At 48.8% G+C, this 24,116-nt stretch overlaps 1 protein-coding gene across 4 annotated transcripts in view; it reads left to right on the forward strand.

The window, feature by feature from the left end:
• The window catches only part of GAB2 (GRB2 associated binding protein 2), an 86,198-nt gene that overhangs the window by 46,560 nt on the left and 15,522 nt on the right, over nucleotides 1-24,116 (forward strand). For all 4 annotated transcript variants that reach the window (XR_002434005.1, XM_021382962.1, XM_021382953.1 and 1 more), the window contains one exon: nucleotides 3,312-3,612. Coding sequence is in view for 3 of the 4 variants with exons in the window: in XM_021382962.1 (XP_021238637.1) it covers nucleotides 3,312-3,612 (301 nt within the window). In the remaining variant the exon portion in view is untranslated. The remainder of the gene's footprint in view (nucleotides 1-3,311; nucleotides 3,613-24,116) is intronic.

Genomic DNA, 24,116 nt, shown 5'->3' on the forward strand with positions numbered 1-24,116 from the left:
CTCCTCTCCTCTCCTCTCCTTTTTTCCCCTCCTCCTGGTAATGGAACAGCAGTCTTACTTCTCAACACCCAGGGAGGACTGGCATCATGCCATCAGCATTATGAGGGTGGGTTTTATTTTTAACAAAAAATAAAACTTAAAAAGAAGCACTTACCAAGCATTAAAATATTTGTCAGTGATGTTAAGGCCAGCTGTAATTTAAATGGGAAGCAATCTGATGTGGGCAAAGGGCCACACAGCTGAAGATGTGTGCCACACAGGTACCATTTACAGCTGTGGAACTGTTGGCCTTTTTCCGTCATAAAAGTGTTAAATAAATACAACCTTTGCCTCACGCCGTGTGAGGCATGAGCTGGCAGCAGCAGAGACGTAAGAACAGCCAGGAGAAAGAGAAATAAGGAGAGGAAACAGATTTGGGTGGAGGAGAAGATGTGTGTTGCCCATCATGGCCAACCCATCCCCATCCCATGTTTTTCCATCATAGTAGGAGAAGAAGGGGACCTCCCTGGAAACATGATTTTGGAGCATGGAGGTTCATACAGACTTGTATTCTCCTCCAGTTTGGCATTTGCTGTGATTTCCATGCACAAATGGATCCTGTGCATTGTATTAGAGTTGCTGCTGGTGGTACATAGACCCTTAAGTTGCCCTCTTGCAGGAAGCTGCTAATCTGGGGAAGCTTAAACATGCAAAATTTGGATGATGAATCTGAAGCGTGCTTTGTTAGTGCTGTAAGGTGCTCCAAACAGCTCCAGCTTGTAAAACTGAGCTCTTATTTCCTAGCAGAGACGTAGCACGTCCATGAGGAAGAGCTAAAATACACTTGCTGAACTGAGTGCTCACACACGCAGAAAAAAAATTAGCCTGGCTAGAACAGTTCTTCTGCAATCAGTTTACATTAGGGCTTCACCAATACCACCAGCCTGCATGTGTTATACCATCTTCTCTGCCAAATATTGAGCGTGTGGGACTTTCCATGACTACCAGACAGACGACAGAGAACTGGAGAAGTTGTGGATCTTGTAACAGAGATAAAAAGGGAAGTTGTGGTAGCATTGCTGTCGTCTCTTGCAGCACATCCTCCTATTTTCTCTCTGAAAGTCTAGAGTCTAGTTACTGTACTTGGTGTCTTTTTCAGTGCAACTTCTCAGCCTTGAAGAGTTGTCTCAAGGTTGAAAAGCAGTTAAGCCAAGGAGCAAGAAGTGGTGATGGATGTATCTTCATTCACATGGTGGCTCATGTGATTGCACAACTTCATATTTCTCCAGACACCCTTGCTAATGGGTGCCCATTTCTTACTTCTGTAGAGTGGCTGCAAAGACATGGCTTTATTTTAATAGGAAGAAGGTAATGGGATGTTTAAGAGCTAGAAAAATGCTCCCAAGTTTGATTCCCAATGATTTGGGCCATCTGTTTTGAGGAGATGGAGTTGCACATTATTGCTGCTGCCTGGGGAAAATGTTTTTCTGGGCTTTTTTTCCCTCCCTGATGGGCACATGTCCATCATGCGTGTATTGTTTTTGTCTGGGAGCAACCATCTCATAGAGAAGTAGTTGAACATCTCCTGGACAAAACCAAAATGTACCAGCCCTGTCAGTCCTCTTGCTAAGCAGTTTGCTACTCTGCTTCATTTGAAAGTCTGCACAGAAGATGCTTTCCTGGCACCAGAAGCCAGCTTGAGAATCAGTGCAAAACTAATTAGCTTACAAATCTTAAAGACACAAACAAAAGCCATTTGGAAGCCTTTGAGAAGAATGATCCAAGCAATCACAAGGGTTTCTTTCCCTTATTTCAGCCACCAAATTCTCCAAAACTGTGGGACCCTAATGCAATTGGACGTCTAAGAGTTAGCTCATGCCCTGTCACCTGTAAGTGAAGACCTAGGGCACTGTTGTCACCTCCTGGGGAACATCATGGAGGTCCCCACACAGTGCTCACCTTACTGTCTTTATGGGGTTATTAAAGATGTGGCAGTTGGTTCTTCCTTCATAGGGATGTCATGTGCTTTTTCATGCCCTGACCTCTCATAATCACGTGGACCCAAAACCTGGTGATTTAAAAAAAAAAAACAAATAGAGTAAATCCCACAAACAAACATCCAGAGTTGGAGCAGGGTGGTGGGGATGGAATCCTCTTGTGCAAACCAAGATCTGCATCAGGTATCTCTTGAGCATGGGCAGTACCCTGCCTCACCCTGCTCATCCATGTGGGCCACATCCAGCCCACGTTGTTCAGACACTCTCATTTCCAGTGAGTCAGATGAGCTAAATGCTTTTGTTGAGCTTGTGTTGGTGCCGTGGGGTATTTAATAGACAAAACTGATGTTTTATTCAGCAAGAACTCCCATGAAGCAATGCTGGGAAGCACCTGCCTCTCTCCATTGACTTAGAATCGTAGAATCATAGAATGGTTTGAGTTGGAAGGGACCTTTAAAGGAGATCCAATCCAACTCCCCTGCAATGAACAGGGCCACCCACAGTTCCATCAGGTACTCAGAACCTGGTGACCATGAATGTCTCCAGGGATGGAGCACCCGGCACCTCTGTGGTCAACATGTGCCAGTGCCTCACCACTCTTATTGTAGAAAAAAAGCATCTTTGTTCAAACCCCAGCACTGGCACTGATAACTGGCATTTGTTTTCCAAGGCTGCCACCCATAGAAATCAATAATAACCTTTTCTTTCCTAAGGAACTTCCTATGTACCCAGGAGCAGAAGATGCTGAAAAACAAATGAAGCTTGGATTGCCCCCTGGCTTTATTCCTGATATTTAAAAAGCCAAACCAGTTTCCCGTTGGTTTCATTAGCCTTTCTATCCTGGCATTTAAACAGAGATGGAATTGGCATGCTCAGTATCTGCAGATGCTCCCTGTGATGCTCTCAGGGGTTTCTCTGAAGGGCAGGATGCCCAGAGCTCTGTGTCCAAAGCTCCAGGGCTCCTCTGAGCTGCTGAAAGGCATTTTGATATTGCAGTTGCAGATTATCATCCAGGAGTGAAGGATATTCGGGTCCTGAGAGCGCAGCTGAGCAAGGTCACTCTAAGCCTCAGGACTAACGCTTCTTGGAATCATTTGTATCTTAACCCATAATGATATTTCAATGCTTAATTCTCTCAGATAACCAGTGAGATTTGGGTACCAAAGTCCTGTGTCTGTACTTACACTGCTTATATGGATGCCTCAAGCAGTGTGTCAGAGCATCCCAGGGTGGGGAGGTGACACATCCATCTGTGTCACTCCATCCGTGGCAGTGGTTTCCTGGCCCTCATGACCTGAGCAATGGGTTTGATGTCCTCTCTCTTCTTGGTTTCAGGCATGGAAGAAGCGCTGGTTCGTCCTGCGCAGCGGTCGGATGAGCGGCGACCCCGACGTCCTGGAGTACTACAAAAATGACCACTCCAAGAAACCTTTGCGCGTGATCAACCTCAATTTCTGCGAGCAAGTGGACGCGGGGCTGACCTTCAACAAGAAGGAGCTGCAAGACAGCTACATCTTCGACATCAAGACCAGTGACAGGACCTTCTACCTGGTGGCCGAGACCGAGGACGACATGAACAAGTGGGTTCGCAGCATCTGCCAGATCTGCGGCTTCAACCAGTCCGAGGAGAACACAGGTACCGTGAGAGCCAGGTCCATAACCAAAGCATGCCCTGTCCCATTCTCTTGACAGAACCCAAATCCTCTTTCAGTCAGACCCATGGGAGGAAGGAAGGTGCTGTCCTGTGCAGGGCTAGGGGGGCTGGAGTAATCTCTGGACGACTCCATAAGTATTTTCCACCTTTGATATCCAAAGCAGAGCAGGCTTTGTCCCTGCAAGCTACCTAATTTCACTTTTTCCCTATGACTGTAGCCCTCTGAGCCTCTTAAGAGAAGCTGATGGGGTTCTTTTAACTGCAGCCTTTGTCCCCATCCATCACCACATTCCCCCGTGAAAGTCATGGGAATCAGAGTGAAAATTCCTTTTGTTCAGCGGTTTCAGTCCCTCGGTGGAGAGCTTTAATGGGACTGCAGGATCATATCTCTCCTCCTGCTTTGGCTGTCCCCACCACCAGCATTGTACTGTGTGATGGATGTACATGTCCTCCTCACCTCCATCCCTATTTCCTCCTGAGAAACACTTGGGTGGGAGGAGCTAGATACGGGGTGGTCTCCTGCAGCATCAGAACCTATTCCACTCATCATTTTCCACCATCCAAACCCATCTGTGCTTTGGCAAGCTGCTGTGATCAGTGCCACTGAGTCACCTTCACGTCCCCAACACGGCCTGGGGACTTTTTACACCATCAAGGCTGGCCACTCAGAATGCTTCCAGCTCTCCAGGGGCTCCGCAGCTTGCTCAGAGGCACTGGGAGGGGTCACATCCAGCACGAGGTGGGGCGAGTGCCTGGGGTGCAGCACTGTGGTCTCGATGTTCCTGCTATCAGTTGTGGGCATCTTTGCTTTATCTCCACCATGGTTTTATCCCATCCGGGCCTTTTTCTCGTCCATGCCTTCAACTCATTGCGGCTTTCCCTGAGGACAAGCCATGGGTTGGAGCTCAGCTGGGGCTGTAAAACCAGCCGAGCATGTGCTGCCAAAGGATGTGGCTGCAAGATGCTGCCAGTGGCATGCTGAGTCCTTTCAAGCCTCGTGTCACATTCACCTTTCTAGCACACAGGATAAGCGCTCTCTGTGTGCGTTACTGTTCTCCTATCTCATCCCCAAAAGATCTTCAAAGATCAGCCTTTGAAAGCACCAAACCAAAGGGGACTTTGGCTTCACACTCTGCGTTTACGTAGCAAGCTCCCCTTAGCAACGTCCAGCTTGAGTCTGTTTTGGTCCAGTGCAGAGCAGCTGCAATCTGCGCGAGCTGAAACCCTGCCAAGATCTCGTCAGGCAGGACAGCAAACAAAGCATCACAGCAGCGCGCGTGCAATCTTCCACCGACTGACGCATTAAACGGGACATCACCTTGGCAATGGGTGTACAAGTGGCAGAAAGGATCCTCGATAACGCCGCGAGCGTGATCTGGCAGGGAAAGGTCAGGCTACATAAATTGCATCTCGCTGCGATGTCAGCGACGCAGCCATCGAGAGCTGTTTGGTTGCAGGATTTGCCATTTTCACAGAACCGCAGAATCGTATGATTCTGGAAGGGACCTCCAAAAAGGCCAGGCTGTCCAACTCCCCTGCAGTGCACAGGGACACCCACAGCTCCATCGGGTGCTCAGAGCCCACCCAGCCTGACCTTGGGTGTCTCCAGGGATGGGGCAGCACCACCTCTCTGGGCAACCTGTGGCCAGTGCTTCCCTACCCATATGGTAAAAAACTTCTTCCTTCTATCCAATCTAAATCTCCCCTCTTTTAGTTTGAGTTTTGCGTGCATGCAGCTGGGGGGAACATTTTTCCTTCCCATTTAGTAAAACGAGCTTCAGTGTGGGGACAGCGGGATCGATACTGGACTGCGCTGAAATATAAACCTGAGCATCAAAAGGAAAAACAATCTCGTGCCTGCAAGTGCATCTGTCCCAAAGGGAACATAGGATTTTTCAGGCTGCAGAGATGCAAGCGCTGTTCCCCCCAGGACCGTGGAGTGACATCAGCAAACGAGAAACAAAACTCCTTATTTGTAACTAAATCACAGCTTGTTAGTGCTGGAGGGAAAGTACCCACTTGAAACAGTACCCGGCTGCCAAAGAGCGATTTTCTGAGTCAGCTGTGAAAAAGCCTGCGACAGGAATGCAGCAGATGTGGCCAGATGCTGTGGAAAGAGGGAGCATGAATTATGCAGGGCTGGTGCTTTGCTTTGGTGCTCGCAGCAATGGTAACCTCTGCAAGGTGCCTTTCGTTCGCCAGCCCTGCTAAGCAATGTGAATACACCGTCCAGTTCTGTGGCTGACATGGAGTGGCTGAGGCTGGAGGCACTTCAGGGTCCTTCCAGGCCAGCCCTGCCCCAGAGCAGGGTGCCCAGCACCACGTCCAGAGCTTCTGGAGCTCCCCCAGGAGCAGCCCCCAGCCCCTCTCTGCTCACTGCGCACAGCACTGCGGCCTGGTGTCCTGAGGGACCTCCTGGGCTCCGGGCTGTGCCCAAGGCCTCTGGGCCCCACTGATCACCTCCATCCATCTGCTGCTGCTGCTTTGCCTGATACAGCCCAGGACACTGTTACCCTTCTTAGTAGTGAGGGCACATTGCTGGGCTATGTTCCACGTAGTGCCCACCGGGGCCCCCAGGCCCGTTCCCGCAGAGCTGCCCCCAGTTGGGTGCCCCAGTTTGGTCCTGTTGCTGTGGTTGTTCCTCCTCGGAGCTCTGCCCTACTGCTGGACCCCACGAGGACGGCCAGTGTGGGAAACCCCTCTGGGTTTCCTGAAGCAGATAACACTGCTTTCGTAAAGTAGATGATAGATGTGGCGCTGAGGGACACAGCGGGCATGGTGGTGATGGGCTGATGGTTGGACTAGATGATCTTAGAGGTCTCTTCCAACCTTCATGATTCTGTCGTTCTGTTCTATGATTTAGCTGTCTGAGGCTGTGCAGAGTTTGCCAGGTCGCTGCAGCATGGTGTTAAAACTCAGTCGCTGAATGCACCAAAAGCAGCAGGAAAAGATAAACATCATAGGCAGAAATAGCTCCGTGCTAATTGTAGCAATTAATTACCTCCACCCACTTCTCCCAGCAGTCAGGCAGCGTGGTGCAATGAGATCAAGAACCACTGGAGAAGCTCCCGTGCACATCCTCCTGCTTTTTCTCATTCCTGGGGGATGCAGGGTGCTTACTGCATTATGCCAACCCCAAAGGCCTGGAGCTGGCCCCAAAGCCAGGTGGCTGCTGGCTGGGTTCATAGAATGGTTTGAGTTTTCAGGAACCTTTAAAGGCCATCCGGTCCGACTCCCCTGCAGTGAACAGGGACGCCCACAGCTCCATCAGGTGCTCAGAGCCTGACCATGAATGTCTCCAGGGACGAGGCACCCAGCACCTCTCTGTGCAACGTGTGCCAGTGCCTCACACACATTGTAAAAAAACTTCTTCCTTACATCCAGTCTAAATCTCCCCCTCTTTTAGTTTGAAACCATTTCCCTTTGTCCTATCACAACAGACCCCGCTAAAGAGTCTGTCCCCTTCTTTCTTACAGCCCTGTTCAGATACTGAAAGGCTGTTTTCAGGTCTCTTCCCAGCCAGGAGAGTGCTCCATCACCAGCAAAGGTTTTTGCTTGGAGGGGCACCCCATGCCACAGGGTTCCTCCATTGCTTTTTAGCATGGCCAGTGAGCAAATGAAACCTGAGAGAGGCTACGGGCAACAAGGTTGGATGCATATTGCCTTGCAAGAATTGCAAGAAAAAAGGCAAAACACCTTTGCAAGAAAACAGAGAAAAACAGGCCCAAGAGCCCTTTGCTGCTTCCTTCTGCCGGCAGCTCAACAGGAGATGGTAAATTTTCTGTTGCTTGGTTTTTACATTAGTCGGTCGTGTCCTGTCTAGACTAGGAGGCTCTGAGGATTAAGGCACGGATGGAGTTTAGCGCGGTGCTGCTGTCAGTGACCGCCAGCTGTGCTCCACATCTGGCTCATCAAAAGGGAGCTCGTTGCAGCCTCGGGGACTTACACAGCCGCCCCTGCGTCACCGATGAGCGCTCCGTGCCCCAGCCTGGGAATAGCTGTGTGGCAGTGAGATTGCGTGTACTAGAAGAGGGGAAATTAAATTAGATCTGAGGTGTTTACCCAGACGGAGCGCAGCTCTTTGTTTCTGCTAACACCTATTTACTTTAGTAGCTAATTACTGCTTCGAACAAGAGGAGACTTGCAAGGAGGGACGCGGGTGCGACAGCTCTGCCTTTAACGCAAACCGTGATGCTTTCTCCAGCTGGGGACAAAAGGCAAAAAGTCGCCGAGGTTTTGCTTGCTTTTATCAAGTTTTAATCCATTCTGGGTGGGAATGGGGCTGGTTATGTCCCCTCGATGGATTGCAGTGTGTATGTGCTTAACCCACCCAAGGTGCAGCGCAGAGGAAGGCGTCGGCTTCGCTCCGTTGACCACATCCTGGCACTGCCCTCGTTTGGGGGAATATTTCTCGTTATCGCACGGCTGTCGGGTTCCCAGGGCCCCTCCGCTGGGTGCTGTGCCCGGAGCCCAAGTGCGTGGCCATGGCGCTGAGTTTCCAACCATCTGCATTTTCCCTGCCCTAGTGGGCAGGCAGCCAGGTCTCCGCTGTGCGCTGTATTTTCTCATACGCTTTGTTTGTCGGGGGAAGAAAGAAGAGAAAAAAAATATATGTACCTATTATAACAGTCCTGCTAAACGTGTCTCATGTGCCATTAACCCTTTCTGGAGCCGATGCTTCAGCCAAAACCTTGACATCTCCTATTTCTGACAGGACTCAGAGGCACAGCTAGGTGTGTAATTTAATTTCTCATGGACCAGTGAGTACATCCTTGCAGGGGACCTGTGCACAGGTTACTTATTTCAGGTGGGTTGGTACCTTCCTGCTTCTGCCCCCATCCATCTCTCTGCTCCTTTTCTTCTGCTGTAGGATGCGAGTTCTCTCTCTGGGCTTTAATTCATGGGCACCGAGCAAACCCTTGGTGGGTTTTCATGTTTTATTCATGCACCATGTTACTGCCCCTATACTAGAGGTTATTCCCCACAATGGGAGGAGGGAAGGCAATATTTGCCCCAGTTTCAGTCTGCTTTGCACAGTCAGTGTCTGAGCTCAGCCATGATGTCTCACCCCAATGCTCAAGGCTTCCCAAGCACTCGTACTGCTGCTTTGCCCTAACAAACAGCAACCCAAGCTCAGCCAAGCCTTGTGGGCCGCAGTGAAAAATCAAAGAGAAGGAGCAGTGATGCATTAGTGGATGAGTAAACGTCGCTGCTTCGAGCTGAAGGCTGAGGGTGAACGGAGCGTGGGAAAGGGCCAGCGCTGGCTGCTGCCCATGGGCTGTGCTTGGCAGCAGTGGCCTCTCCCACCCAGCCCGGGCACACACGTCCCTAGCCAAAGGAGAGTCATTTTTTTTTTTAATATCATCTGGGACTTCATTTCTTTTATTTCTTTTACGAATTCAGTGAGGCGCTCCCAGGGTCTGGCTCCCTTCTCGCTCCATCTCCGAAGCGCGGCACTGATGTGTTGCATCCTGGCTGGGATCAATCCTCAGCGCTGCCCAGGCTTTTACCATCTCACAAAACGCCAGCCAGGGCCCAGCATTAATGTTTAATGGGGAGCTGAGAGGCTGCAGGGCTGATGGTTTCCCAGCTGGGAAGAGAGGACTCTCCTTCCTCTTTTAACTCAGCTTACTCCCAACCCTGCATTCATGGGCCGCCTGCAGCCTGTGCTGCTCAGCCCATGTGCTGCTCTTGCTCCCTTCTCTCTTCTCCCCCCAAAATGCCTCGGTCCTAATATCAAGCTAGCAATGCCTCTCACTCTGCTGATTCCTTGCAGCCAGGTTTATGTGAGTGTTTGTCGAGGTGAAGGGTTAAAACACCACACAAAGGCACCCCCCAAAATTCTGCCCAGGGGAGAGAAGCTGCCCAAAAATTCAGCATAGAGGCTGCAGATAGGACCAGAGAGAAAACAGATTTCTGTGCCACCCACCACCCAAAACCACCACCAAATCACTGGTGTTCACCATCCTTGTGTGTAGGAGCAGGGTAGCAGGGAGCCTAAGCAAAGCAGCAGCCCCAGGGTAGCCCCCACTTTCCACTGTCTCCATCTCTGCCATGGCCAGGAGGAATGAAACCAGAGGGGAAACACTAATGACCAGGTACTTCCTTGCTATTGTGCCCGGCACACGCCTGCTTCCTTCCCTGCTCGCACCCTAGATGAGCAGCGAGCTGTGCTGGGGAGCATGCTGATGGCTGAGAAATTGGGGCAAGGAGGGAGGTGCGGGCATATCCTTGTGTCTCCGAAAGCACCCAAACCCCATGTGCTGTATTTTGGGATCTGTCACCTAAGGACAGCCCAGCAGGCAGCCAGGCAGCCCCTTGCTGAGTCCTACACCCTCCACCTGGGTCAGGACTTGATGCTTCAGCTCCTATCAGCTCAAGTTGATTGGCCTTGGGTTCATCTTAATAACCTGGTTTGGGTCATAGCTGACCGTCAGCTCACCTAGAGGCCAGTCTGTCTCCCAGCAGACAGCGCAGTGCTCTATGGCAAGCGATGAGCAAGGTCATCATAGAATCATTAAGGTTGGAAAAGGCACTAAGATCATCTAGTCCCATCAGTGGTTGAGTTGAACTTGAACCATGGTGGGTATGAGGCAAACCTGCCTTAGTTCCCTCCATGTACCCAACCTAACCATGTCTTGCTAACTCACCCAAAGACCCTGCCCCATTCAGGACTTGGAGGTGGCCTGCATTAGGACAGCAGTATGGACTTCCTCTCTGAGCCCCTTCCTCTCACCCTATGGATGTCACCCTGCAGCAATCCTTATAGATTCAGCACTTCTTCAGTGTTCCCATCAATGCTATCTGCACTCCGCATCATGAAGCTCCTCTTTTTAAAACACAGTAATTCACATCTAGACTCACAGGTTGCACATCTTGGGGGGCGTTTGGATCAGTCCCACCCTGTCCTTCTCTAACATGTGTCGAGATTTCCTAACAAAGGAAACTTCTGTGGCTGAAGATTTGCCCTGGGAGAACAAGTGTGGATGTCACATCTCAGCCTGATCAAGGCCCAATCCAGTATAGGTAGTACGGAAAGGGAGACCCAGAGACCTGAACTCAGATTGCTCCAGGCTCATGATTGAGCTCCACGTGCATGTGAATGCCTCCTTGTATGAGTCCCAGTCCGTCCCTTAGTCATCCTGCCTCTTTAAATTTGCTCCAAACTTCCCTGACCCTGGCTTTCCTGAGCTGAAAACAGCAAGTTATTTTAAGATCCGACACTGTTCAGCTTTTATTTCAGTGTAAACAATACCAGAGATGGAGTGGTCTTGGCACAAAGGAGCAGCTTGAGAGCAGTTAAGTGCCTGCTGGCTTTCCCCCTCTGCTTTTTCCCTCTTTCCCTTTGGAGACGAGCTAGTTCAGGTGCTAATGAGTCTGCTAAAGAGCAGACAGCCACTGACAACCAAGGAATTTGCTTCCTAGAAGAAAGAAACAGGGAGAGACCGTTGCTGATCCCTACCAACCCCTTGGGGCTCCTTGCTGTGATTCACCTCGTGTTTTGGAGGGGGAACTGGTGGTGCTGTCAGTGAGACTGGTGGTTGAAGTAGGCCCACTTTTGGGGAGAAGGTGGAAAAAGTCTGAAATGGGGTGAATCATTTGTGCCCTAAAAGTGCCTGTTTCTTTCCCGTGACTCTCCAGGAAAGCAGCACTGCTGAGCTCAGGTGGGGGCTTCACCTTGTGACTCCTGAAATGGTGCGGAGATAAATCCGATCCATCTCAGAGCTGCTGCCAAGACCTTTGAGATGTTTGGCTCTCCAAGTGGTTTCATCTGACATCTTTTTATTTACACTGAGTGAGGATCAGCCCCTACTGTTAGGGTAGATGTGGCACTGGGGGACATGGTTTAGTGGGCATGGTAGTGATGAGTTGGCAGTTGGACTTGATGATCTTAGTGGTCTTTTCCAACCTTAATGGTTCTATGATTTTATTCTTCTACACCTTACTCTGCTTGCTGTATCCAGTTCTTCATCATGTTGTTACCTGCAGAAGCACAGCAGAACCAGAATCAACACAGTGCTGCTGAGATGGTCACTGTCCTTAACTTCCAGAGCAGATTGTAAGCCTATGTAGGTGCCAGGAAAAAGACCAAAGCAGGGATACAGAGGACTCTGGGAACCAGAAAGCAAAAGAAAAATTCTTAAGGTGTCTACGTGATTACAAAGCCAAGCTTCTGGCTTCAAGATTCTGATGCCACTGAACAAAGAATCATAGAATCATTTGACTTGGAAGGGCCATCTAAAGGCCATCTAAAGGTCATCTGACCCAAAACCCCTGCAATGAACAGGGACACCTACAGCTCCATCAGGTGCTCAGAGCCCGTCCAGCCTGACCTTGAGTGTCTCCAGGAACAGGGCATCCACCACCTCTCTGTGCAACCTGTGCCAGTGCCTCACTGCCGTTATCATAAAAAAACTTCCTTATATCCAGTCTAAATCTCCCATCTTTTAGTTTGAAACCTTTACCCTTTGTCCTGTCAGAACAAATCCTGCTAAAGAGTCTGTCCCCTTTGTTAGCAGAGCCTGTTGTGGTAGAACAAGGGGCAATGGTTTCAGACATCTGAGGTTTGCAACGCTGGATTAATATTTTCTTCAGAATTTGGGATTGGGGAATTTAGGATTTCTTAATTTTATTTTGACTCTGGCCATTTGGGAGAGATGAGGATGGAAAAATCTAGGAGATCTCTTGGCCTTATAACTGTAAACCCATAGCACTGCCATTCCAGGAGAGATCACCAGCAGACTGGTATCAGTTGAGCCCCCTCTGACCATACCCTGCAGTCAGAGGAGCACCAAATTTACTGATAAAGAATGCTCATATCTTTTCTGCAAATAATGACAGCATCAACCAGCAGATTAAAAAATGTATGTGCCGCTTTCCCCCTGTTTTTTTTTTTGCAAAAAAACAAATATTCCTATCCTTCTTGACTGGTCCTCACAGTTGCCAGGTGGAATGCTACCTCGCTGGCCTCTGCCGAAGATGAATATGGAGCTGGAGGTTTGGGACTATTGGGGAAAATCCTGCCCTTTCCTGGCCAAAGTCCCACTGAGTTCACTGAGCTACGGCGGGGATTTAAGTTGGGAGGGGGGGAAGAAACGTGAATTTCAGGAGTTGGGAGGGGTTTATTATTATTAGAGCAAAGTTGCCCAGCCTTTCCAGCACAGGTTTCCAGCAGATGTTGGCAAACTGTATTCACGCCTCTCGGTCCTGCCCAGGACTCACTTCTGGACCAGGTACTCTGAATCAGAAACCCATTTAAAATAATTCTTCATTTTCTAGTTGGCTTTTATCACTACAAGCCCTGCATGCACCAGGTCAGCCCCATTAGTTTAATGGGCTCCGAGGAATTTTTAGAATGACTTACTGACCGTGGAAAAATGAGCACGGCAGACAGTATCAGCATCAGATCAAAAAAGCAAAATCATGCAAGGCCTTTGAAAAGAAAAACAGCTGATGGGCTTGGAGCAAAGCGACCAGCAAAGCGGTACTGTCTGATCACAGCCGAGGGAGGGAGGGAGAGAGGGAGGGAGGGAGAGAGGCATTTTGGGTGTCAGCCAGCTGGGAGGAGGGATGCAGCCAAATTTGTCTGTATTTGTATTTCCCAGAAGGGCCCTGGGCCATGTAGTGTTGGGATTTGCCACGCTACGCCCCATCTTCAGAGCTCCAGGGCATCAGGATGAGATGCAGGTCTGCTCCATGAAGCGATGCTCCATGCATAGGGCTCAGCCCAGGGAGTGTGATGGAGGCAGGACCCCAAACTCGTGTGCGAGCAAGTTGGAGGATGAGGGAGAAAACCACAGTGACCTGAGTCAGATAATTTAGGGCTGACATGCCTCCCTTTTACTTCCCCCCATATATTCCATGACTTCCCTTTCTGTTCCCTCCATATATTTCATGTTGCTCCCCCAAAGCATTTAATGTGGGCCGTGCTTTATACCTCCTGAGCACTGCTCTGAAAGCCGGGTTACATTTAAGCTCTCGTTTCGCAGCCCCCAATGCCTGTTTGTTGACTGGTTTGTGTCGCTTTACATTTCCAATTAAAACGAAGCTTTCTAAAGCCTATAAAGCTTCCAAGTGAATATGCTCGTGGAGCAGGAAGGAGCCGTGAAGCTGTCGATTACTATGAACTTTCCATGACACCGCTCAGCGTTTGTTTCCAGACTGGTTTTTATTTATGAATGCAGTAGCATTTATTACTGATTTTATCTGCAAAGATAACACTTCTTCCCTAGATGTTTTCTACGCTTCAGTTATAATTACTGCCTGCTTCTCAAACATTCTTCTGCATTATTTAGCGTGGTACAATGTCAGAGCTGCAACGACGGCAATTTATTACTGGGACTGTGGGATTACACCTGATCTGGGGAACTCATACAGATTCCCATGTTCCCATGTGGGCTTTCATCTGAGGACATCTCTCGGAGCCCCTCGTAGTGCAGATAGAGCCAAGAACTCTGTTTTCTGCTAAAGTGGGGACTGCACAAGCCCCTACTCGAAGGGATACATCACCAAGGTGCAGCATAGACACACTGGAGCATCTTTACTTCTGCCTGCAGCCATTGGGTGCTGGAGGCAGCATGGTGATGGTACCTGTCCCCCTCGAGCTGGGAATGGTGTTAAAAGGCACACTTGGCCGCAGCTCCTGAAAAAGTAATGGCATGGTTTAGTGGATGTAGTGGTAGTGGGTCAACAGTTTGACTAGATGGTCTTAGTGGTCTTTTCCAACCTTAATGATTCTATGAAGAATGAGACTGTCTATTAAAATGTGATGTCACTTATCTCTCCTGTGCCCACCTTGCTCTTAGTCCACATCTTCCCCCTCTGAGAATCAGATGTGGCATGGGTTTAGTCTCCACTAGCCATCGAAGGATCTGTTTCACTGTTAGTCCATGCTTATGACTGCTTTAAGCCACAGAGACTGAAGTGAGTATTTACAGTTAAGCATTATTAAAAAAAAAAAACAAAACACTTCTGTGATGTTATGGAATTCAAATGCTGTTGGCTGTGGAGTCTCCATCCCTGGAGATACTCAAATCCCAGCTGGACTCAAGCTGCCATTGTTCCCCCTGCTTTGAGCAGAGGGTTGGACTAGACCATCTTCAGAGGTCCCTTCCCACCTCAGATATTCTTTGCTTCTGGCATTTATGTGAACTAACATGACAGGGAAATATCAGACTTCAGAGTATGGTGAGGAGAAGGGACACCTCAGCAATCCCAGCAGGTAAAACTGGTGTAGTTCCTGTTAGCATTGCCTCAAAGGTGGAAGGGCAGAGCGTGAGATGAGACACTGCCCCAGTAGAGCCCATATCTCAGCATGTTGTGCTGGCTAAGTCCAGACTCCTGTTTCCTTGCCTTTTTTACTCTGATGGCCCTAGTAGTCCTCCAACTGCTCTGAAGCAGATGGGGAAGCTCTCACACCTCTTAGCCCTTGCTGGGGGCTCAGCTCCCTTTTGTACTTCATGGGTCACTGTCACATGCATCTGCCTTGTTTGCACATCTGATTGATTGCCACCCTTTGTCTCTTAGGGTGGAAAATAACGTTTCACCTAAAAAATTTCATCATGTGTTCCTTTAGCTGCATGTGACCAAATTCCTTCCTAGCCAATGCAGCTGCTGCTTGGCAATTTTTGGTCTGATTGCCTCCATAATTTTACTGCCAGATATATAAACTGCCCCTGTTCTTGTACACTGTTACTTTTGAAAGTAAACTGGAGTTGAGTGACTCACTGCACTTGCTATTTTTTCATAACTGACAACAGATCCCCTTTTTGAAGCGCTGGGCAGGCATCGGGTGTGCACTCGGGCACTTGCAAATTCCTCATCACGTGTAAAAGTGCAGTGAATGGTTACTGCCCTGCCAATGGCTCCATCCTCACCTTCATCCTCTGGCAGGTCACCCGTTCCTCCGAGCACCACCTTGTCTGACACTGGGATCTGTGCAAACCGTTCCCTCGAGCTTGCATATACTTTGCACAGGCTCAACCTTGATGTAGAGCCTTTATGATGGTAATTATTTTTGCTGGCTTGACATAACAGTTCAAATTGCTCTCAAATGAGTCATGATGAAGTCTTTCAAATACCCACTTGAAATCCATACAATCCACGTGGAGTCTTGCCAGCTGATGGTTGGTTCAGTGATCAGTGCTAGCGTCAAAACGTGGTCATGTGCCACCTTCCTCTCTTCTAGAGGTTCATCTCAAAACAATTCTTGATGGAGAAGACTTTATTTTAATCTCAGTCCCAATACTTTGACTCCAATTGTTTTAACTCATCCCCAAACTTCATTCCATGTCTCTAAGAATGGGGTACTATGGTTTGTGATTTTGTGACTTGAAGCTCATTCATTTACAAGTTTATTACTTTTACTTTTCTTTGTCACTAACATTAACTCCTTCTGAAGGTTTGCCATCCTGCTGGCTCTTTTGTGGTGCTCCAGAAACTCAGTCCCACCATTTCCACTACCTTCAAGAGGAACTCAGAATACGAGCATGCAAATGCTTTGAATTTCTTTGATGTGTCAGAAGGACTATCCTATCCCCTGTCTGTCACCCATCTTTCTGTGCAGATAGGTCCATGATGTCCTTCCTGAGTTCTAGCCCTGGACAAACAGTGCTTCTTCCAGTAAAACACCCACCAATGTGTCTCGGTAGTGGGAACATGGACTGCTAGAGGGTGTTTCATAGTGCTGCTTGAAGGGAAGCCCAGCTCTGTGCTCACAGACCTGAGTCATAAGATCATTAAGGTCGGAAAGACCACTAAGATCATCTAGTGCAACCATCAACCCACCACCACCACCACAGAGGGGTTCATTTTGCAGATGGAGTGGCTTGAAGAATTAATACTTCCATCAGTGCAAGCACGTCCACAGTTACATTAGATAAGTTAAAGTGTTTGCTTTAATCAGGGTTATGAATGATGAAGTGAGGTGTAAATCAGTTCATCCCGCAGGTGCGTTGCTGCATGACTGATCGCTGTGAAGTTCTCAGCTTTCTCTGAAGAATTTGGAGGTGGAAAGCTGGAGCAGTCTGGCTCCTGCTCAGGTCTGCTCCTAGTAATTCCTGCATTCCTGTGGTTGCAGCCAAAATCCATTATATCATGGCTTGTTCCTCCCAGCATCTGTAGACAAAAACAGTTCCAATGCACTGCGTATTTGTTGCCAAGCCGTATTTCATCTCATGGGTGAAGGACTCTGATAGGGATGGTGTATCACCTGTGGTGGTAGGGATAAGACGGACACGAGGTACTGGATTTAACCCAAATCTGCTTCAGCAGCCACCAATTTAGAACATGGTTTTTACCAGAAGTGGTAAAAATTCAGTGTGTTCCTTTTCTCCTGAATTCATTTTCATCTGTTTCCAGGGTCTATTTTGATTCATGCATTTTCATTCTCAATTGAAATGGATTTTCAAAAAAAAAAAAAGGAGTTTCACTCAGAATTGTGCTTTCACCCTGCACACAGCAGGGGTTGAAACTGGATGATCTATAAGGTCCTTTCCAATCCAAGCCTTTCTAAGAGTCTGTAATCTGGAAAGTGCATAGCAATGGTTTTCAGTCAAAGCAGTCAAGAGGTATCCCCTCTGATAAGTATGAATCAAAACTCTGTGACCTTCTCCCCTTCCTTTAGAATTCACCTATATTCTCTACAGGTTTCTTGTAATTTCTGGCTTTAGATGATGCTTTGTCAAGCTCCTGTTTTGATGAGATGGCATGTTCCAGCTGGAGGATGTCAGAACATTTTCAGCTGGCCCTAAGCCAAGCATGAAGCACAGGAGATGCACCGGGCAAGAGGATGAGGATTTGGGTCCAGGTGCTGGTACCATCTGCAGTGTGTGCAAGGACGGTCACAGCCATAGGGGTGATAATGTAATCTGGCTTTTCTAGGTGTTAGGGACAGGCTCACAGCAATTTGTGAGCTGTGTTTGAATAAGAGGAGGGAGAGGAGCTGCTGAATAAGGAGAGTCCATGGGATTGCTCCAGTGCTGAGATACTGCAGAATGTTTTGCTCCTGAGTCAGGAGATGAGATTGTCCATGTGGAAACATTCATGCCCAGAAATAAGAATTGCAAGAGCACAACGTAGAGATGAAGTGATGGTTATCAAAGTCCAGTGGGACGTTAAATGCAGCAGGATTCAGTAATCCAGCCACTCCTGCAACTCCTCTAACTACTCAAACTCCTGCTTGGGATGGTCCCGAAGGGGACAGGGATGGGGATGGTCCTAACCCAAAGGCACTTGCAGGAGAGGCTCCTGGCCATGTGCTTCTGAGCATGAATACTCCTCTAATGTATTGCTGCGCTGCTTTCAGCCCACGCCAGTACTTGCCTTTGGCACGAGCCCCGCTCCCCAGTCCCTGCCAAACCAGTACAGATGTTTTAACACCCACCGGAGCCCAGATAATTACTAACAGAGCCGGGAGACTGGTTGGGGCTGTTTTCTTTTCATTGCCTGAACTTTCGGTCGTCCTCAAGTGAGACGCTTCTGACATTGCTTTCAAAGACATTTTTGTGGGCCACGTTGCTAATATTCATTTTGTTAGGGGAATGCCAAAAAGCCCCAACCAGAATGAGGATCCCACCATTTACATAATGGTGACCACAGAGTGAAACAAGTGCAGGGAAGACAGGTGGAGCAGCAGGGATAACATTTTGATGGGAAATGAGCTGGTTTCTATGCAGTGGCTTTTCGGCCATGGCTGGGCAAAGCTTAGCTCATTTTCAAATTGATTTGGGGAGTGTTTTCAATAGGATGAAATGTGGTGAGCACTGGCCGGAGGATGTGGCGAACTATCCCAATCCTAGGTCCTGGTGAGAGATAGTGCTCATTGAGGGCAGCTTTGTAAGCAGAGCAGATGAAGGAAGGAAGCCAGCAATGAACACCTTCCTGGACTGTGCTTCTGCTACCTTAAAATACAGGAGGCTGGCTCGTGACCAGGAGCTATATTGCCCTGGGCCATTTGCAAATAGTCAGGTTGGAATTTAACAGATGAGAATTGATTTATCATGAATGAAACCACCTGTCAAATACATCTCCCTGGGGCCATTTAGAAGGTATCAGGGGGAAGGAGGGCCAAGAAAGTCTTCCCAGTCTTCATGGCTACACAAACTCCATGTCTACTCACCCTTTTTCCATCAACACACTTTGAGGTCCTCCTGGAGAAGCAGGTTTTCTTTCCCATACCATTCATTATCCCAGCTGGTTGGGTGGCAGATCATAGAATCATTATGGTTGGAAAAGACCAGTAAGATCAACTGGACGATGGGCACAAGCCGACCAGCCATGGTTGGACCAAGCCATCTTCATGTCTACAAGCTCCACTGTGAAATTCTCACTCACCGTGCCCAGCCATGAAGATTTTCATCTGACATTCTGTTTCCAGTTGCTGTGGAGACCGATTTAAATGAAACTCTAGTATTTTGAAGGAGAATATGATTCTAAGTCATTTGCGATGCCAGGTCCCATGTTAATAGCATTAGCATATTATTTGATTATGGCGATGTGTAGGGAATAAATTCTAAGTCCTTTTAGCCATCATTACATATTAAAAGAAGAAGGAAGGAAAAACCTGCAGGTTTTATCTGGTCCTGAATCTTCCCTGTGACTGAACTCGCTATTTCTGCATGCATAAAGCTTTGGGGGTCACAGGCATTCATAACCTGATGGCAATGAGAGTCGCTCCCCAGAAGGGATCTTTTCTTTCTCTGCCTCCACTGAGCATTAATTGACTGCATAATGGGCTGGATTCTCATTATTAAGGATGGATAGAGGGATTCAGGATGCCCTTTTAAGCAATGTGATTTTTGCTGGAGCACCAGTGTTGCAGAGTTCCCTTAGCATTGTGCAAGGTGCGGTCCTCCCAGCACGTGCAGAGATTTTATTCTTTGTGTTTTACTCCCATTTCATCTTAGGGATGGATTTGCCTTCAGGACTTGTTTGGGTGGTTCTGATGTGTGTACAGGGTAAGTTTGTAGCTGTTCAATGAGAAAAATGCCACGCACCAGCTCTGCAAAGATGCTTGTACTGAGAGCATCCCTGAGAAAGGGAGTCCTGGGTCTTCCACAGTGACTTCCAGGGAGAGAAACTGGGTAACCAAGAGCTGAACTCCCAGCAAGAAAAAAAAAAAAAAAGGAAAACATTTATGTTATTTTTGAGTCTCTATCTATTTTCAGGGATGAAGTGCCCCTTGCTCACACTGACCCCGCTCTCTGGTTCAGGGACGCTGTGTTGCAGCTGTGCAGGTGAATGACTCCAGGGGTCTCCTCTTTTGGCTTTTTGAAGTTGATGTGACTGACATTCCCTGGCTGGGAGCTCCTGAAGCCGTGCAAGAAATCTGGGGTTGTTCCACATCCCCATACCCATCATCTCTCCTACAGCCTGTGCTGCGTCCATCATTTTAACCCAAAAATACCACCCGGGAAGCAAAGATAACATTAGTCCTTGTTGCAGGAAAGAAAAATAGGGCCAAGCTCTTGCATTTTGGTCCCACTCATGGATGTGAAGATACCAAGGGAAGAAAAGAGAGGAGAAATTTGGGGATCCCCTTTCTTTCCCATCACTGCTTTGCTCAGCGATCGCAAAGCAGATCCTTAACAGCGCTGCTGTTTTATTGACTCCCCAGCAAACCAGGAGTTATAATGTTTCTCCCCCAAGGTAAGGAGAGAGAGAAATAAATTACTTCTCTAAAGAGCCGGGAATGGCAGTTCTTCTATAATACAAAGTGCAAATATTTGGGCCTCTCGTACGCTCCCTTGAATAGAAATGGCACTAAATCATGCATAAGTAAAGCAGGTTCCCATTTCCTCGTAACAAAAGTTTTTCTCTGCTCTCCTGGAGCATTAAAGACCTGCGCTGCAGTCTCCATAAAAAGGGCTATAAAATTTCAAGCGGGCCATTAGGCAGCTGGAGGAAGCCCTGGCTGGGATTGGGCCGGGTTTCCATTCTTGGGAAGTGAGAAGTGCAAGCAAGGAAAGTCATCTGCATTCTACTCAATAGGCAGGGCATGAAGAGATTTGTTCAACACTGGAAAGCCTCAGCCCTTTTTCAGCAGGCTGCAGGGAACGCTACTGGGGTCTGACAAGGAGCAGTGCAGAGCCCTTCCCCTGGGGAGGAGCAGCCCCAGCACCAAACTGGGGCACCCAACTGGGGGCAGCTCTGCAGGAACGGGCCTGTGGGTCCCGGTGGGCACTACGTGGAACATAGCCCAGCAATGTGCCCTCGCTGCTAAGAAGGGTAACAGTGACCTGGGCTGTATCAGGCAAAGCAGCAGCAGATGGATGGAGGTGATCAGTGGGGCCCAGAGGCCTTGGGCACAGCCCGGAGCCCAGAAGGTCCCTCAGGACACCAGGCCGCAGTGCTGTGCGCAGTGAGCAGAGAGGGGCTGGGGGCTGCTCCTGGGGGAGCTCCAGAAGCTCTGGACGTGGTGCTGGGCACCCTGCTCTGGGTGTCCCTGCTGGGGCAGGGCTGGGACCTTGAGGTGCCTCCATCCTCAGCCAGCTGATGATGCTGGGATGCCTCCCCTGAGACTGCTTTGTGTGTTACGCAGCTACAGCTGAGCACCCTTGCCCTTTCCCCTCCATTTCAGCCTTTTTTCTTGTTTTCTCTTTCATCCCGCGTCAGCTTGTTTTTGCAGTGGCAGAGGTGATGATTCCTGAAAGGTCAGAGGAATGAACGGAGCCAACCCCATCCCACGCTGCTGCCCGGTGCTCTCCTTCCTCCCCGCCTTTAGGTCATCGTCCCGCAGTGGGGCTCTCAGATAAGGCTGCCCCAGGTGGGATGCTGAAGGTCACACATAAATCAGAGCTGCAAGGCGCCCGCGTTCTCCTGCTGTTATCTCCAGCACCAAAGCACTTCTACCAAAAACAAACAGCCGCACACCGCGGCGTGGGGAGCCCTCCAAATATTGACACAAAAGGATTTGCTCTTTAAAGGGTGTCTGTTGCATGCAGGGTGTGCTGATACGATGCAGAGCCAGGTCGGCGCTGCCAAGGGTGTTCCCCAGGGTTCTGGGGAATTTTTTGTGGGCTCTCAGCGACAAACATCACTGTTTTTGTCACAGCCTCTCTCCCTCCTGCCCCTTCGTCCTTCAGCAAATTGATTTCTGTTCTGATAGCTGAGATATGTAATGCTTTGGGGTCAGGATTATCTGACTTGGCTCCTTTCCCTCTCTTTCCCTCACCAGGAATGGGATACTTCCCCTGGTTCCCATGCCCCTGCAAGGCAAAGGCTGGTGAAAGCACCTGCATCTACCCCAGTTTTGGGTGATTTTTGCAAATACAAGCGGATCTCTGGCTTTAACAGGCAGAGATGATGCTATTTATTTCCACTGATGTTTGACTGACAGTCTCTCCCATCGCCTCTTGCTACAGTAATTCTTCCAGTCCTGCATTGGATGCTTGGCTAATTGGTGGTTTGAACCGTTGTCAGTAGAGAAAGCCTAAGGGGAGCAGCCTGGGCTAAAAATCACTTTGATGGCTAAAATTGAATAAAAGAAACCGTGCCCTTAGCCCCTCCGTGCAGCAGATCCCTGTCTGTAAATTGGAGATGCTCCTCTTTTCTTTAGCCAGTCTGTCCTGCGTGATTTCTCAAAAGCAAATCATGGAGTCATAGAATCATTCAGGTTGGAAAAGACCCCAAAGATCCCTAAGTCCAACACCAACGTACCCCACCATGCCCACTGACTATGTCCCTCAGTGCCACATCTCCACAATTTTGGGGTTCTTTTGTTTTGTTTTTTTTTTGCTGGAGGAAATCTTTAGCATGACACTCTCTACATATCCTCAGGCCGACAAGGGCTTTTACCAGATGCCATCCAACTCTGAAATCTGGGGCAGTAAGACTTCCCTGGGTACCACAGCATCCTGGAGCATCCTGGCAGCACAGCGCCCGCCACTGTGACTCATCAACAGATGTGCTGTTTGCTCTGTCCCTGCCAGGAGAAGCATGCGTCCTTGTTTTGATATTTTTTTTAAACATATATTTTATTTTTTTCAAGTGGTGAACTAGCAGCAAGAGCAGAGGCACACGCAGATCCCCTTGGGTTTTTGTCCCTGTTTTTTTTTTGCTAACAAAGGATGGAGCTGCTCCGAACAGTGAATGTGCATGTCTCTGTGCCCTTCCTAGAGATTATTTCTAGTTGATTTCTGTATTCCTTCCTAAAAATAAAGCTTTAGCCTGAAGTTTTAGCAGGCCAGAAGTCAGCAGCACGGTCTGAGGGTTTGTAGTCCCCCATTGCAGAGGGGATGGTGCATCTGAAACGCCATTCCCAGCTGAAATGATGGAGCTCAGAGTCCGATGCATGGCACAGCATTGCCCAGTGAGGCATTTTTTTGGCTTTTTTTGCAAAGCAGTTCAGGGGATCCCTTATTTGCAAGGGCACTTGCACTGAGAAGGGGTGTTGGACTAGATGACCTTTAAGGGCCCCTTTCAATTCAAACGGTTCTACGATTCTATTCTGTGATTCTATGATTCACCCTGGCCAGCATGGTGTGTGCATCACAGGGAACTGGGGGGATGAAAAAGCTCACCTGGCACCTTGCTGCAGCCATCAATGAAAGCACAGAACTGAGCTACAGCCGAAAACCATCATCTTCCCAACTGCATCTGCTCCAGTCCGTGGGTTACAGGGAGTTGCAGCCACAGCCTCTGCCACAGTGAGAAAAAAAAGCCGTTGTGAGCAGCAATTTCTAAAAGAGCCCGAGTAATTATTGCGCTCAGATAAGCCCAGGAACATTGTGTAAAGAGATGTACACATAGCAATAGCCGAGTGCTGGAAGCAAGGGAATTCAGAGCTGTCAGCAGTGAGGAAAACAGCGCTTTTGGGGATCGAAAACGTTCATAAAAAATTCCTGGCTCCCAGCCTACTCAGTGCTGTTGCCGGCCGTGTTTGCAGTCATGTGTTTTTCCTTCAGGGACAGAATCCCAGTGAGGATTTTCTTCCCCCTTCCTGCAACGTGTGGCCAAAAAGGCACATCTAAACCCAGACAGAGAGCACCAAGCCTTCTGCTGACAAAAACGTGCCTGGCATCATGAGGTTTTGCTTCTGGCTCTCCTCTTGCAGGGAGAGGTGTAGCATCTGTAGCACGAGCCCAAGGACTTTGCATGCAAGCTGTGCTGCTGATGTCATGATTTACATCGTGGCCGTCCAACACCATTTCTTCCAGACCGTGAGAGTCCAATTCCCCAAACTTGGAGGAGCACCGGCCAGGAAACGTGGGGTTAAGATGACACTTCCCACATGGCCCCACTCCATAACCTTAACTCTGCCCCCCCAGGGAATGGCCATAGGAGTTGGATCGGCATCTCATCCCTCCTTGGCTCTATTTGATGCATTCCCTAAACATAAACTCAAGACATCAACATAAAGCCAAGGGATTTGGAAGTTTCATCCATACTGCAAAATAAATGAGGGCCATGGGCTTATCCTTGTCCCCGAGGCAGATGGTGTTAATGAATGGGGAAACATCACTCTTTTTGGGTCCTGACCAGAGTGA

Source organism: Numida meleagris, chromosome 1, assembly GCF_002078875.1.
Source record: "Numida meleagris isolate 19003 breed g44 Domestic line chromosome 1, NumMel1.0, whole genome shotgun sequence".
Lineage (NCBI taxonomy): Eukaryota > Metazoa > Chordata > Aves > Galliformes > Numididae > Numida > Numida meleagris.